The sequence below is a fragment of the Strigops habroptila genome, chromosome 8 (assembly GCF_004027225.2).
Source record: "Strigops habroptila isolate Jane chromosome 8, bStrHab1.2.pri, whole genome shotgun sequence".
NCBI lineage: Eukaryota > Metazoa > Chordata > Aves > Psittaciformes > Psittacidae > Strigops > Strigops habroptila.
This window is the reverse complement of record NC_044284.2, coordinates 30,726,176-30,743,176: the sequence shown is the minus strand read 5'-3', so window position 1 is coordinate 30,743,176 and position 17,001 is coordinate 30,726,176. Positions and strand designations below refer to the sequence as shown.

The 17,001-nt window shown below is 41.6% G+C and overlaps 1 protein-coding gene across 2 annotated transcripts; it reads left to right on the top strand.

Moving 5' to 3' along the window:
• The first annotated feature begins 4,610 nt into the window (after positions 1-4,610).
• On the top strand, positions 4,611-15,189 carry TNFSF10 (TNF superfamily member 10). Of its 2 annotated transcripts, none has more exons than XM_030495106.1 (5): positions 4,611-5,019; positions 8,727-8,879; positions 10,390-10,432; positions 11,086-11,202; positions 11,913-15,189. In XM_030495106.1, exons 1-5 carry the CDS (start codon positions 4,894-4,896, stop codon positions 12,356-12,358), a joined length of 885 nt encoding a protein of 294 aa, XP_030350966.1. In that variant the 5' UTR covers positions 4,611-4,893; the 3' UTR covers positions 12,359-15,189. The 2 variants fall into 2 exon arrangements, with proteins under 2 accessions (XP_030350966.1, XP_030350965.1); XM_030495105.1 differs by having other exon boundaries at positions 4,741-5,019; positions 11,910-15,189.
• The last annotated feature ends 1,812 nt before the right edge of the window (positions 15,190-17,001 follow it).

Here is a 17,001-nt window from a genome sequence, read left to right as displayed (position 1 = left end):
GCCAGGGATAACTCTTCCCCTTTCTGAAATGTTGCAGTGGCAGCTAGGTGCGTTATAGATTTCCTTCCAGCTTCCTCCAGAGCTGCGGCTGCAATGAACTGTTTCAGCATTATCACTTCGTTACTATAATATAGAGAAAGACTTAAAAGCAGCTGTAAACATCCCTTTTGCTCCCTTAGCAAGGGGGCTTTAGCATCATCTAGTGTTTCACACAAGTCTAGTCACGTAATAAGGTAATAGCCGCATGGCCACATCCTGCCTTGGGATCCGCAGCTGAAATTAGTTGCTTCTACCTTAGTGATCTCAAGGGACATGCAGGAAAGTAAATCCATATAGCCCTTACAGTGTGCAAATATATATATGTTATTCTATTGATTTCAACTCTTCCAAAATGAAAATTTTAGAAACTTATCTTCAATCAAAATCTTTCACTCTAAGACAAACAGAGGTTTCAAAATGTAAGACTTTCCCCTGGAACTGAAATTCTGGGTTGCAGCACTACAAATAATAATGAAAACAATAACATAAAAACCATTTACATTAAAAAAAAAAACCAATCAAAACCAAACACGACAATCTTGGACCAAGACACCCAACTGAAAATAACTGCATTGATTTGCTGAGTAACGTGTAGGTGTTTTGCTGGGATGTGCCTGTACACAATCCCTGGCATTTAGCTCAGCCAGTGAATGTCAGAAGAACAGGCACCACACGCAGTTCTGCAGCCCAAGGCTGGAGTTTTACCAAAACTCGCAGGGATGTTCAGTATCAGGAAGGTGATCTTTCCTTTTTTAAGCCACAGCCACTTAATAAACCAGATTGGTTTCTCAGGCTGGTGTAAAGCACAAGAGTTGAGCCTCCAGAGATGTTGCCAACAAACCTCAAAACAATGGTTTATGATCTTGTGAAGAGTTACAAATCTGGAGAATACTGCTGCCACTGCTCCTGTTCTGCTCAAGAACTGGCTTTCTGAGAACCAACTTTTTGTAGAAAGCTAAAGAAGTACTAATCCTCTTAAAGGTGATAAGCACTCATAAAGGACACTACTTTTGGAAGCACCACATATGATTGATAAGTAATGAAAAAGCTTAAAATACGCACAGTACCTTACAGGCAGAAAGTTAAGTATTTTGTCAACCAAAAATTAGAGATCCAAAGTTGGATCTAGAGTGCTAATGCTACAGCATTAAAGGTGCATTTGGGGCCAGCTAGATCATTGCTGTTGTTTATGTAACATCATAGACAAAAAAGGCATTGCACTGATAAATAGATCCTCATTCTGGTCCCATGACAGTATAAAATCACAATTAAGTCATGAATTTGCAATAGTTTGCAACTGATAGTAAAACATGAGGTCTGAACCTGGCGTGTGGACCACAAAGGAATGAACATACCACAAGAGCCAAGATATGATCTGTCTGGCACATGTACAAAAATGAGGACCACTGTGCAAAGTTAACTCTGTGCTGGCTGATGCAAACTATGCTTTTTGTGCCTGCCTAGTTTGGAGGCTTGAGAGGATGAGGCTGTTCATGACCCATGCTCATGAAGCAGAGCATGGCAGTGACCCATGCTTGCACTGGGAGACTGGACTGGGCATGGACTGCTCCTTCCCTTCAGGGAGGAGAGCAGATACAGCTCTTACAGCCAAATATTCAGCAGTTTCACGGTAGGAACTGATGGCTGGAGTAGCAAAGCCCAAACCAACAGCAGCATTCAGGTGTCTTCTGGTGAGAACTGGGTACCTGAAGTTAGGCATTAGCTTGTGAAGGAAGACTTAAATGGTTGTAACATCTTTGGTGACAAAAAGCTTAACCTGAGTCATGCTCCCTGCAGGCAAAAAATTACAGCCAGAAAGCACAGCCACAGGGCTGCTTTCTTTTCCAGAACAGCTAAATTCCCTCTCCACAACTACAGCACTGCAATTACATGCTTTGTTACCTGTGATGAAAAACACGACCTCCTTTGCTGCTCGGCAGAGAAATCAATGTCAAGAACTGCTACGTACCAGAAAGTCGGCTCTGGTTTCTCTGACTGGAAAATGAGCGCAGCCCTGCTGTGCTGAGGCTGGCAGGGAGTGATCGCCATGGTAATAACAACCATCTGCACCACTGGGAGAAGTACACCTACAAACGTGTGAACCTCTGTCCACCTCTGAAAACATCTTCATCACCCCCATCACTGCAATCACTGAGGAACAGGAACTAGCGACTTTTTTCAGGACACTCTCCCCTGAATTTTTACACATTTTCAGAGCCATTATGGATTCCTACTAGTAACACTGCTAGGGGAGAAGTGTGGCAGGTCCACTACCAGCTGTTTCCTTGACATGCCAAGTAGCACAGGTCCTGAGTTCACAGGACAGATAAAGGTTTATCTCTAAGTATTTCACCAAGTAAGCTTTAATAGAATGAAGGAGCCAGGAAGAATCAGAGGTTTTGCTGGGGAGCTGCTTCAGTCTAGTGCTACACAAATGCATAGTACTTGTTTTTGTTTAAATGGGTGCAAACGACACTCCTTCCCACCAGTGTCATGACCCTAGTTTTACCACAGCAAATTTTCATTAAAAACACTGATTTTACACTCTCAGAACTTTTGAAACAATTTATTTTCAGTAGAAGTTTGCACTTAATAGAGACAAAAATCGACTGTGGAGAAGTAAGCATTGAAAGTAGCAAAGACTTCCAAGTGTATCCAATGGTGAAAACAGTTGGCATTTCACTCTCATAGTATCCTATGTTGGTGTAGAAACCCATAAAGATTTTATCATTGTATAATGAGATTTTCAGATCTGAAAATTTCGGAAAGAAATGTGATGTGATCATTTTTGGAAGAGACAGATTTTAGTGGGGTTTTTCCATGTTTTCCTAATTGCTCTTTTCAAAACAAACATCATTAATTTTGCCTTACAACGCTTGCAATAACTAAATAAGTTTAAATCAGATACATAAGGAATACCCTGGAGGATTTCAAATGATGGGCCGGGGGATGTGAACCATACCTCATAGACATCTGCAAGCTGAGTACATGGGTCTTGAAAACATCTTTCATGAGTTCGTATGTTTACCCACAAAAATAGTTCTGTTATCAGTCATAGATTGGGGAGACATCTGTGAAGAGGTTGGAAAAACACACAATGTAGTCCAGCTCCTAAACGTGAACAACAGCACAGGTACTTTGTAGCCCTGGGCTTCCTTTCACTTTTGCTTCTATTCTCTTTGAAAGGAAACACTGAAAGAAGTTTCGTTTCCTTCCAAAGAGGTAAGACCTCCCTAAGCATTTGGAATAAAAATCCACTCAAACTTTCTTCAACAGGCAGGAATTTTCCTCCAACTAGTTTACCACCTTTTGACTCTTCACATGGCTCCCTCAGATGAAATTTATTTCTTAGGAATTTATGAACCATGATAAAAAAGGAGGGGTTTTGGTTGGTTTTTTTTTTTTTGTTTGTTTTGTTTTGGGTTTTTTTGTTTTGTTTTGTTTTTTATTTTGTAGGTTTTTTTGTCTTTTGTGCATGTACTAAAATCTATAAGAAACTCCTGCCCTGAAGTGGATGCAGAGAGCTACTTTGCATTAAGTAAAAGTGAACAGCAGTCCCACTAGCCCTGCTCAGAAAGGGACTGTGATGCTACAAAGCAGAAGGAGCCCAAATTGTCACACTGGCTTTGCTGAGAAGTCAGAGGAGGAGATAATGAGCTCACTTTCAAGAAAATGTTAATCTTCTCCATCTGACATGTGCTGGAATTACACAGATTTGAACTGTTTTGGCACACAGATTGAATGCTACAAAGAGCCAGATAAATAAACTGCCTCTGCCACGTTAAAGAGGGATTCAGAGATTGTTTTGCTACACTATGATGGAAGAAAAAACAATTTTCCTGTAAATGGTTGAATACAGTGCAACACATCTTCTAAAGATCTTCTCAATAGTCAGGAGAAATGGAGAGATCTTTATTTTAATTTTTCCCTGTAATTATGCTGAGAACTCCCACCTGTATCTTGGCACTCAGGTTATGGATGTTGGGCAGGAGCCAAAATTTCACACTGCACTGCTGCAACTGCATGAAAGTGAACTAACTCAAGACTCTGCACTGGGATTTGAGATCCCAATTTTCCATGGCTACACTGTCAGCAGACCACACCAATGCTACCTTTACTCATTTTAAAGCATCTACAGATAATTCTGAAGTTGCTTACTGTCCACAGTCTGTGCGAGAAGGTGCCAAAACCACAGGGAAACTTAATGGACACATTCTAAATCACACACATGCCTTTGGAAAACAACTACCTGGATTCAACAGTTTGGAAAACAGTTTGCGAGGAGTCTTAGAGGTTTGAAAATCAACCAACTAAACCTAAAGGTGAGTTCATGATAACGGAAGCCCAAAAGGTACTTAGTGCCTTTCTGCCATACACCAGCTCTGCGGGCGAAGCTGCGGTGTCAGACAAAGGTGGGCCTCTCCGTACCCTTAACCAGAGCCTGAATCTCCTAAAAAATTCTATTTCCACCATTCCCTGGCGGCGACCGCTCAGAAAGCTTGCCCAGAAACGCTCTGCGGTGTGACGGCTGAGCAATGACGCCCCACTTCGGGGGGGTACAGGCGGGAGGTACAGGCAGGAGCTGCAGGCGTCCGGCAGCACCCGCACCCTCAGCACCCGGCGGGATAGGCCGGGGCGGAGAGCGGAGAGGCGGGGTCCGGCCGCTCTGTTCAGCCCCGCGGGGCCGGGGCTGCCGGGAGGCGGGCAGCCGGGGCGGGGAGTGCGGCGGGCGGGCTGGCGGGGGCCGCACTTCGCCGCGGGACAGAGGCGGGTGAGACCCCAGCCCGGCTCTGCCCGGCCCGGTCCTCCCCGCCCCGCCGCCGCTCGGGAGCCTCAGGCGAGCCGTGCCTGGCCATGATGCTGCCCGCGGCCGGCCCCAGCCCCGCGCAGACTTGCGCGGCTGTGCTCGTCGCCGCCGTGCTCCTGCAGTCCGTCTGCGTGGCCGTCACCTTCCTCTACTTCACCAATGAGCTCAAACAGGTCGGTGGGGACAGGCAACTGGGGGGGACTCCGCTTTCTCCCTTTCTGTCTGGCGAAGGAAAGGAAGGACAGACAACGGCGTGTCCCTGCTCCGTGCAGAAGCCGGCGCAGGGTCGCGCTGCGCTCTCGGCGGTGGGAGCGGAGCCGCCGGCAGCCTCCAAGTGTTTGTTCAGGGCACAGCCCAGCCCAGAGCCCACAGTCCACAGACAAAGAGCTCCGAGCTGCATGAGCCTTCCCTTTGTGCGGGCTTTCCTTGGGCCCGGGGGTGCACGCCGGGGAAGAACAATTTAAAAGTTTTTGCTTTTTTAAGTAACGCATTTTTGCAGGGAAGTAGAGAATGTACTCTTTATCAGCGCGCCGAATCTGCTACCGCATCCCACTGTGCTGCAGAGACGTTGGTAGCGCTGGGAGGACAACAGCAGCCTCCATCAGCTGAATATTCATGTAGGCAACACGGACAAAAGACTAAGAAAAGCTGAGGTGCCTTTTAAATGCCTTCTTCAGGAAAAATACATAGTTTTAAGTCAGTGACTAATCCCAAAGAAACTTGATCCAGGCAGCAAACACCACTGAATTCCTCAGAATGACTTGTAGAGTGCCCATTGTATAGTCTAGATGCCTTGGTCTCCTTGCAGCCATTCTTCAAGCCTGCTAACTACCGCTTAACCCTTTCCTATTCCTGCAAAAGATCATTTGTATTGCAAGAAAATTATATTTACTTGATAGCCCCGTGAGCCTTTTATGCGTGTGCTCCTGCTTTTCATTGACCCCATAGTCCTCAAGGTTTCCCTGCGTGTCTTGCTCAAAATTTACTGTCCTGCTGTGGTTTGCGTTGGAAGGGACCTTAAAGATCCTCTAGTTCCAACGCCCCTGTGTACTGTAGTTACTTCAGGAAGTATCACACAAATGTAAAATATGTTACCTGCGAGTTTATTCCACAGCAAAGTTAATAGGTGCAGTCTTCCGAGATGTCAAAGTGCTCTGTGAAGCAAATATTAAAGGGTGTATAGTGTTCTACAATATGAGGCAATGCTCATACTTCGGAAATGTCCAAAATGGATTTTCCTGCTGAGTTTATAGCTGTGGCTGTCCCATATTTGGTGAAATGGGGGAGTCACAGAAATGTTTTGATTTTATGAAATCAGATTACATAATACTGCTAATGGAGAAAAATATATAAATGCATTCTCAACAATTCGTGCATACGGTTCAGAGTCCTTTGCTTAACAAGCTTGCCAATTTTCAGTAATTAGTAACCATGCTTATCTTTCCTTTCCTTGTATTCAAACACGTACACCTGGGACACAACCACGTCTATTGATACTTGCCCAAAATGCAGCTGGTTCTGAATAAGCCTGCATTTAGTGTGAAAGCTAAATCTGTAACCACCAAAGGTCTGCTGGGCTACTAAGCAAGGTTGCTAGCTCTGGAGGGAGTATCTTAAGCACATATTCCTGCCTGTGCCATCTGCCACAATGAACAAGGAAAAAGCTTACCTAGAAACACAGTCTGCTACCCCATATCCACATGGTGCATTTGGGATAAATCTCAAAAGGCAAACTGCAATTTTTGTGTGCCCATTTTTCTTCCCTTTATTGTTCATAATATTGGCATTTCTACACCTTCACCAAATGGCTATGGCTGAAGAGACAACAGATATGTTTATCTTTGCAAAAAGAATAATGTAGAACTAGCAGGTTTTTTTTTTTCTCGTAGTCTAACTACAAATATGACCATTTGTTTAACCATTTTGCTTTGGGAGGAAGTGCTGAGACAACGAGCACAATAAAGTTCATTATGCTTCAGGATACAGGGCTGCAAAAAAAATACCCTTAGACTTCCTTCTGTTTTGAAAACATAGTCCACACACTACTAGAATAGGAGAGAAGGTTTACAAGATAGCATTCCTGCAGGACTTGCATCTTCAGACTTCAGTGCTACAGATAAACCTCATTTGAGTAAGTCTTACAGTACCCTGATGCCTGGCTTTCTCCACCCATACAACAGAAATACCTATCCTTCAGTACCATATGGTGCTGATACAAGGTTGCATTCCCTGAGGATTTCAAAATCCATGCAAAATACTGTTCTAGTGCCAGGATAATAAATCTGTCTGGGGGAAAAGTATTCAGGTAAAGAGAAGGCAGAGGTCCAGAACTGTTTGCTTACAGATTGGAGGGCAAAGCTCAGAGGTGAGCTGTAGCAAATCTGATAAGAGAATAAACAACTCAACTGCTCACATATGTTTGGGTGTTTTTTAACTCATCAAACTACTTTGTTATGGAAGTATAGTTAAATCTGTCAAAGCCCTTAGTTGTAAGTGCAGTTTTACCTTAAGAAGAACATAATTTTAACCACTCTGAGTTCTTGAAACAAGAAAACTGATTTAAGAATATACTCAGCAAAGACAGAAAACTTCACAAACACTTTTTGTGGATGCCTTATTTCACTCTGATGCCTACAAAATCATTTCAAGTAATAGATGACGCTTAGTGCAATCTGCTGCAGCAAACTGAAGGTGCTGTTCAGCCAGGTAGGACTTGCAGGGTAGTATGGGTCAATTCTCCTAATCCTCCTGGAGTGGGAAATCTTTCCATAAACGCCTTTGTTTCCAGGAAAAGCTTGGAGTGTGAAGGAGGAAGTGACTATTTGTTGCTTTCAATCCCCCAGTCTCAAGGACAGCTGAAACTGGTACTTGCAGAATACATATATCTGTTTAGCAAACCAGACCAAATGCCTTTAACATGAGAAGAGTGAAATGTAAATGTTACAACCAGAAGTCCGTCTAAATGCTTATTGCCGATCGCTGTTTCTTCCAAGCTCCTGTAGTACAGTCCTGGGGCAGGAAGCTTTACTAGTCTATAGCTGACGCAGCAGCCACTGCCGGGTTCAAAGCAGACAGGAGCTGATCACTGCTGGCAGCAGCGCAGCTTGTACGTTAAACAACAGCGCCAGCTGGAGTTATGTGTGAGGCCACAGAGCTTGGGAAAAGCTTCCTGCTATGATACAAATTCGACCAGTCAGATTCACATGGAGTCAACATGTGTTTTGCACTCTCTTCAAACTAATTTATCAGAAAAAAAATCTGTTTTCTCTGTGACTAGAAGATGTAGACATAGGCGCATATCACAAGCACTCAGTATTTTATATGGACGCAAATGTAATTTCTGTTGTCTGGACTTTGTTCGGAACTATGAGGTCAAATACAGTTTCAGAGATACTCCAGGCTGGATATGGGGAGGATATGGTATGGACATATAGCAGCAAAAGCCTGGATTGTAAATGGCATTGGCTAAAAAGGCAGAATAGAAAATACTTTCAAGGTCTGGTTTTCATTTCAATAATTTTGAAGAAAAATCCCTTGCGCAAAATACAAGTTTTCTAGAGAAATAAAAGAACTCACAACATTAGTGATTTGGATATTGAAATTTCACAAAGCTTATTTAGATGTGTGCTGGATACCAGATTTATGTCCATGGAGATAACGTATGTTTTTGCATATTAGATATTCCATCTAGTTAAATAATTCTATAAAATCAGGATGAATTACTCGTGCTGCCTATATAGTCATAACTTGCACCATACTAACAAATGCTTTAAAGAAAAGAAAGCATGTTCCTAAGGGTAGTAAATTTAGTGACATACCACAGCTGAACATCTGCAAGCATATCACAGGTGAAAACTCCTGGCTTTCCCTTCTGCTGCAGCTCCAGGACACATACTCCAAAAGCAACATTGCTTGTCTCACCGGGGAGGAAATCGGAGATTTCATCCAAAACTTGGATCTAATTGAAAGTGAAGACAGAGTGGCTGATCCCTGCTGGCAAGTAAAGTGGCACCTAGGAAAATTAATTAAAAAGGTATTTGGGAACCGACACACTTAAACTTAGTGATATGCTTGGTGATACTACAATTCAAAGAATCCTAATAGCAGGATAAAGGTGGGGGGTCTTGGGTTGTTTTGCTGCAGAACAATAGTCAAGCCACAGCTTCAGCTGCAGAGTGCTTGCACTGAAGCCAAAATGACCCATGACAGTGGTTTCACCGCGTTCAGGAAATAAAGCAAAGACAGTTGGTTTTTACTACATAAAATTCAGTGACAGCTTGGCTTGTCTGAAATACCTCAGAAGCGTTTGATTTGAGCTTGTTTTCTACCTGGCCATACAGATCATAGTGCTAGCAGAGGTGTCACTCCCTCTTCAGAAATACAGGGAGACTGGCATGAGAAAATGAGATGAAATGTTACACAGGGAGAGGTAAAAAAGTGCTGGAGGAATGGTCTGGTCATGAGCTCTGTAATGTACTGGAGAGGAAAAAGCAAGCAAGCACGCAGCATCAAGCACAGCGTCTTCCCAGCTCAGTGTTCCAAGAACACCATCTCCTGCATGACTTACACACAATACATACAATTTTGGCTACGGAGAAGAAAATAAGTCTGGCTGAAAAATCAGAAGGGCTAAAATCTTCTGGAGTGTTTTTCAAAATCCCATACCCAGCACATAAAAAAAGCTCATCCATAAAAATTTGTTTGTGGCTGCAACTTACCTAGCACATCTTACAGCCCAAAATAGATCCTCTATTTGTATTCAGAGGTCTTGGCTCCTTCAGTGGAAATTCTACCAGTGATGTCCCTGAACTTGGCATAAAGAAAACATTGTTTTGTTTGGTGGACATTTAGACATCTAATATACCTACTAGCTCCCTGATTGCTTAAAAGAAAGATAGCCTGGGTGCCAGAAATCATAAATTATTATAATAGTTATAATAATATGACAGGAAGGGAAGGTAAAGGAAAGGAGGGGAAGGGAAGGCAGAACCCATCAGTAAGTGGCAGTATGGGGCCTGTGTTAGTCACCCAGATAAATCATTGCAAACCATCAGCATGCTTGCTGCAGCTGCACCACTGTTGGTGACCAAACCAGTTTGTTTCAGCAGTCAGCTAACAGTCAGAAAAAAGGGGAATGCACAAAGATATGCTGACTGAAGACCTCACACAGGGGTATAAAAAGAAATGAAATTTGATTTCTCAGAGCTAAGATCCCACAGAAGTGCACAATGTCAAGTATTCTGTAAATGAAACCCGGTGCTTGCAAACTGTATCTCTTCTTATTTGAGAAAAGCATGAGGGTCAAATTTTCCAATAGACCTAAAGCCCAGATGGCTGAGCTCTCTTGAAAATGTTTTCCCATGTATTTCATTACATATAAGATGTAAACATAGAAATACTTTATTATAAGAAATTAGTAGGCCTTTTTTATTTGCTTGTTGATCAAATCCATAATACCCTTTATTCATGAGTTGCATTGGACTGTCTTTTTCCTGAACCCATCAGTTTCTGTACTAATTTGTTTTCTCTGTATTTGTTGGCAGATAATGTCAAGAAGCTACGAGGAAAACATATCTGCAGTCAACGGTATTATAATATTTTCATTATCTGTGGCAAACAGTTGCAGCTAGTGGCACCTGATATATAGTGACAACTTATAAAAAGTGCAAAAACCACTTAAGATCTTGGACTGGCACTGATGATTAGTGGTTAGAGCAAGGTAACCAAGGGGGACGCTGAAGACTCAGCTTCTAGACCTCAGTCTCACGGGGCTGTTTAAACAGTCTGCTCTCCTGGAAACAAGCAACACTGAACTGCCGTATACATAGATCAGTTAAGGAATAGCGTTGCTGAAGCTTGGACAGCCCTAAACATGCTGAGTGAAAGCATTACAACTTCCAAGTAGAAATTTGGTGTAAGGATTACGAATGCTTAACCATTAAAAATGCTGATCATGAATGTGAGAATTTGGTACTATGTGTTATTTTAATTTGTCTATAGGTAATTTAGGGGCTGGGAGATGAGAAAAAGGAGAACAAAGAGGCATATAAAGACATTTCAAGGAGAGCAAAAGCAAAAGAGAAATTTGGGCCATATTAGTCAATGTACAGCATTCAGTCTATGATTTAGTCAATTAAAAAAAGGACATACCTATTCCTTAAAATTGGGTCAAAGGGGACAGATGTGCTTTCTAACATTCTTGCTTCTAATGCAAGTTTCCTTTTCTCATCTTTCTGTAGCTGAAAGAACCCTGACGCTGCCGCACACTGACAGGCAGCAGCCACTCAGCCCCATCAACAGGATCGCAGCGCATCTGACAGGCAACAGCAATAGGAAGAGTTCCCTGTCCCCAGGCAGTAAGAAAAATCCTTTAAAAACAGTTAAAGATCACAGAAATTACTCTCTCATTGCTAGCCTCATGCTTATATAGCCTTTTTAATACTTGCATTGAGTTAGCAGTAAGAAACAGATCATTAAAGTCTTCTTGTCCCAGACAATGTTTTTTTTCAGCTAATTCTTGCAGAATAGGAGAAAGCCTGTTCTCTCTGGGTACCTTCCTAACCTTTCTTCTGGAACCTTCATTAGGGGGGGAAAAAATTATTATTCTTCCTAATATTAAGTTTTCCTCTTTCCTTTAATTTCCTTCTGTTAGTTGTGCGAGTCCCAGCTGCTATGGTGACAGACCTATTAGAAATACGAGACAGAGACAGGAGGGACTTGACATTCAGGCCATATTAATGAAAGGCTTGGTAGGGTTTCTGCAGCTTTGGAGGGTATCAGACACAAATTGATCTTTTAACTTTGTTACTAAGTAACAACATAATGATTTTTCTTCTATTTGCGGGTCACAAAAATTATAGATAAAGGTAGTCCATGTGAATTTCCACATAAAGCTAAACAGCTTGCTTCTGGACCTTCAGATTGTTGTGAGAATGGACCTAAGGAACCACTTGGAAGAGCAGATTTCCCTACTTTCTTATTAAAAACTAGACACCTCGACTAGCAGACACCTGGCTTCACTATCTGGGAAGTAATTTAACATTTTCTCTCTTTTTTTCTCAAGTAGATTCCTTGGCCAGAAAAGGGAGCGGACAAAAAATAAGCAACTGGGAATCATCAAGGAAAGGCCACTCTTTCCTTTACAATGTGGAGCTGAGAAATGGCGAGTTAGTGATACCCCAAACGGGCTTTTATTACATCTACTCACAAATTTATTTTCGTTTCCGTGAAAATGAGAATGAGGATTCAGATTTTTTGGCACAAATCAGGAATCCCAAACAGCTTGTGCAATATGTTTACAAACTGACTAATTACCCAGAGCCCATTATGCTCATGAAAAGTGCAAGAACAAGCTGCTGGTCGAAAAAGGCGGAATATGGACTTTATTCCATCTACCAAGGAGGAGTGTTTCAGCTGAAAAAAGAAGACAGGATTTTTGTCTCTGTCAGTAATGGTGATATAGTTGACATGGACAAAGAAGCAAGTTTTTTTGGAGCCTTTCTGATCGGTTAAATGATGAAAATCATGCTCCAAAGGTGCCAATTTTCCTTGTCAGGATCAGCTTAAAATTCTCTAAACCAGGGAATAATAAGCAAACACTGTAGCAATACTGGCAATACCAGACTCCCCTTTCTTAGCTCACTCATTGCAAAGTCTGACTGTGCCAAATACTCTCCCACCAGCCAGGAAGGAGCAGCAGTGGCGGATGGTGATGCTTTGTGCAGGCTCCACAGCTCGCTGCCCAGCCAGGCTGGGAACACGCAAGGATGTCACACCACAGATGATACCTTTGGCCAAACCCCTAGGCAGGTAAGTGCTCACCACCATCTCCACAGAGGTGTTCAACACCAGCTTAGCTGCTGCAGGTGGGATGGAGGATGCTCCGGATTTGGTTACTCAAGGTTGAGACCGGGCATCAAATTTTATTCGTGATCTCCACTGGGATCCCATCTTGAATATCTCAGCTCCTGCAAGAAGCCTTTGCAAGCACTGCTTCCCAGATGCCTGTGTAATTACTCTGGAAGTTTTTGTTTGAACCTGAGTTTTACAAAAGTTGAAAGGCCATCAGAAATTCAAACTGCACATCTTCATCTCGTCTAAGCACTTAAGCAACTAATCAATTCTAAGTACATGAACAGTCTGACTAAATCAGGGTATTTACATGCTTGAAATCAAATATGTGCTTAAGCAGTTTTCAGGATCATGGCTTGAGTAAACACATTAGCCTGTCTTAATCAGGATATTGTACATAAAACCAACTGTCGAAATGGCACAGAAGAGGTTTTGAAATTAATCAGTATTTTGATCAGCACATTACAATAGTGCCTATTTACTTAATTGCTGTGCTGCAAAGATTTCACCAGGCTTCCAATAGGTTCAGTAATGTACTTGCTGTTACACTTGTTGACAACAAGTACTTGATGCAGAAAAAAAAGAGGTGTTTTTCTGTAAATACTGAATTTTATGAGACATTTGCCACAAATTAAGCATGACATGGTTCTTCCACATTTATTTGTACTGGCCTGTATTTGGTAGGATGTAATGCAGTATAACACACCCTGATTACTAATATTTTGAGGAAAACAGACACAACTATCTATACTTAAACAAGACCTGCATATTTAGGCAATGCTGTTTTGATTTTATTTTATTTTTAGGAATGGGTGGAAAATTTTTGTTATTTTCTTTTTAACCATAATTTTTTTTTTTAAATGGTCACTGTATTTTTTAACTCTATGAGTCAGACTATTTTATATAAAAAAAATAACGGAAAAAGATTTGCAAGTGTAAGCTGTGGGCTAGATGCACAGCAGAAGTCAAGTAGCATAAATCAACACATGCACAGCATTGTCAGTGGAGAGATACCAGTTTGCGTTTTGCCCAGATGCAGAGAAAATTGGGGAAAAAAGAAGGTGAAAGTGAAAAAAAAAAAATAAATGGAGGGAAAGGGAGATGCTTGTTCTGCAAAAGTTACTTTACATCAACAGAATGATGCTAAGAAAAAGTCTGGCTGTCTATTTTTTTAATACACAAAGGTTGCTGTGGGATCCCTCACATTCACCACCACATTCTGGTAATTAAATCACTGTACAGCCCTTGCATATGGGCCTCAATGAGTAAACATGCATCATTCATCTTGCTACTTTGTCGACAAGAGGATATGAATAGACACAAGCCCCAGTATTTGTCATTGAGAAAAGCAGGTACACCAATTCATTTAAATACCTGTGTTTGAGCAGCAAGAGAAGAATTTCAGGAACACTCTCCTTTTGACAGGTGAAGTAACACACTGCCATAAGCCTAAAATGATGGGGTTTGACTTTGCCTACTGTTCTAAGATAGTGTCACACGTACTGTTTTCAGTGGTAATCAAATATGTGAAATTCATCTTTTACCGGAACACTTCAGTTTGCCTCATTCTCAAAGCATGTTTCAACAGAAAACAGAAAATTTTTCTACAGTTTTCTTTCTGATTTCAGCATGTAATTCAGAAATTGTCTGCCTGCCCAGAAAAAGCTGGGGAGAACAAAACCGTTCTCTACATATCTGGATGTCTACTCTATTTATGACTTCTGTAGGTTCTCCTTGCAAACAGACCAGGCTTTTTGATCTCAGAGCAGGATTGACCCATGTTATCAGGTTTGAGGGGGTTTTTAGCAACTTATTATATTAAAAAGTTGATTTTTTAAAAAATGTTAATTTAGGTGCTTATTTGAAAGAAATTTTATTTGAACTGTGAAAAAGTATTTTGGGTTTACTGGTGGCAGCTTAGACTCAGAAGCCCTCCCTATGGCTAAGACCAATTTGTGTAATGTAGGAGTTGTGGCTGCTAGAAAGGACTGGAAGGAAACCAGTGGGGACTCCATGAACTTGCAGCTGATGCTAAGACAAACTGTCTATTATACATAGATTTTTTTGCTCCACGTTCTTTCCTCAGCTCTTGGTATATAACACCATGCCTGCTGTTGCTTGGGGAATGCTCCCTGGTATTACCTTTTTTATCTAAATATACATATTATTGGTCTCTGCCTGCAGAGCATAACGCAATAGGAATCACACCAAATAATCCTGTTTTATTTCTGAACAATCAAAAGACATGTTTGCTGGATATTATCCTGGGGGGAGATTATCAAGCAATATCATACAGGACACATTTGAAGACAAATGGAAAGATATAGCAACTTCTGTTTGTACATTTGCACCCTGAATCATACTTTTCATCTCACTTTATGTTGAATGGTGAATGTAGCGAATTTTTATTTGTGGATGTAGGTTGTGGTAACATGTAAAGATTGTAATTTTTCTACATGCATTTTATATAAAACATTTTTATTAAACAGTTATTTAGTCTTGCAGTGATTATTGGTATCATCCTATGGCTTCTATAACAATGCTGTCAGAAATAATTTCTATGACATTGGTTGGTATCAGTTATAACCCACTAAATGCCACAAACAGTTGCAATGCAAAGGACAAAATGCAAACTACTGAGCAATGCCATACTGTGTAATGCCATAAAAGTATCTTCCAAACCCTAGTTAGTGAACACTATCTGGAAGCAGTATACTGAAGAAATCACTGAAAATGATCTCATGACGAGAGACTACAAAATGCTGAGCACTTCCTTTGAGGTTCTTCTCATATTTCTGTGCTTTGGCCATTATTTAAGTAGTGAGAAATCTATTTATTAGGGAAACATCTGATCCTTGTCAATTACTAAACTACATTAGAAGATATATGGAGGTCAGAGGGACAAGGACTATTCACACAGATGTTGTAAAGCAGCAGTGAACTAGAGATCCCCTAATCTTGAAAACAAATGCACTCCCTGCCCCAAAAGCAAGCACAGGATATTGTTTAGTCTCTTCACTTCTAAAATTTGCCCCAACCAGAAAAGCATACGAAACCCAAGTGAACCCTGGAAACTCAGCGAGAGATGAAGACACCATCCAACCTCAGCCCCAGCCCTGAGGTGGGTAACCGGGTGGTTTCATCCTGCATATGCAGAGAAGGGCTATGGCTGGAACAGGAGCAACATGCCAGGGTAGGGAAACCACTTGCTTTTCTGGCACAAACCTCCTGGAACATTGCCTTAGGCACCACAAGGTTTTTTTCATCTCTTGGGTGTCTTCTTTTGACATCGCCTTTTCTTAGCAGTCCCCACTGTATTATTATTCTCACTGTGCTGGTCTCTGGAAGATCCCCACATCACTGTTACACACACTGCACATCTATGTGATTAACAAAAGGATACTTGCCTCCGTAACGGACTCATAAGCTAAATACATTTAGCCTAGTGTTTGTGTTAGGTTTTGTTTGGAATAGATGGGCATGCCTCAAGCCTCAGTAATCAGACACATAAGCCTGTGTGTGTGGCTTTGCCCATCCACGCCAAACTCCACTGGAACCAGTATGCCATGTCCAGGGATGAGCAGCCCGCACAACAGCAGCCCCAAATTGCAGGGATGCCCACAGGTTGTCAAAAGAAATTATTCCTTTCATACAGACTGCTTTTATTTCAGCAGAGGGTTTTCACTTTTCCAGTGTTTCCATGGGGAAGTAGACATGCCAAATAACTGGCTTTTATTGTACCCTTCGTTACTTCATGGAAATGGACTTCTATTTTTTGCTTCTCTTTGCCTTAGTAAATGTAATTATTATTGTTTTTATTGCAGCAGTATCCACTGCCTAGGCAGGATTTGGGATGCATTTGCTGTACTCTATGCGAAGTGTTAAAAAGCCTGATTCATACACTGAGGTTTTCAGATTCATAATTTTAGTTGTCAGACTGCATCTAAATATTAGGGTCTGAGAAAGGACTGAATGTAATGATCAATATGGCATAAATAGGCACAGTGAGACAAGATCTTGTTCATCCCTTCAAGGCACCTTGTGTTATTCAGTAGCAGAAATGGAAGATAAATTAGGATAATGTTGGGTCTGACCTAATTTTCACAGGTCGGGTTTGTTTGGGGTTTTTTTCATATAGAGTCACATGGAAGTTTATATCAGTTTTCATCAGAATTTTCCAAAACCTGGTTCTCCGTAACTTTTCTCTATTAACAAACTGAAATTCCATGCTATATCACATGTTAAAAATCGTTATTCTTCTGATTACCAGGGTACCACAGATAACTGCCTGACCACCACATCAC

Coding starts and splice junctions, on each gene's coding strand:
- TNFSF10 (XM_030495105.1), top strand. CDS start 4,894: ATGATGCTGCCCGCGGCCGGCCCCAGCCCCGCGCAGACTTGCGCGGCT. Junction 5,020..8,726: donor TCACCAATGAGCTCAAACAG/GTCGGTGGGGAC, acceptor CTTCTGCTGCAG/CTCCAGGACACATACTCCAA. Junction 11,203..11,909: donor GAGTTCCCTGTCCCCAGGCA/GTAAGAAAAATC, acceptor TTTTTTCTCAAG/TAGATTCCTTGGCCAGAAAA.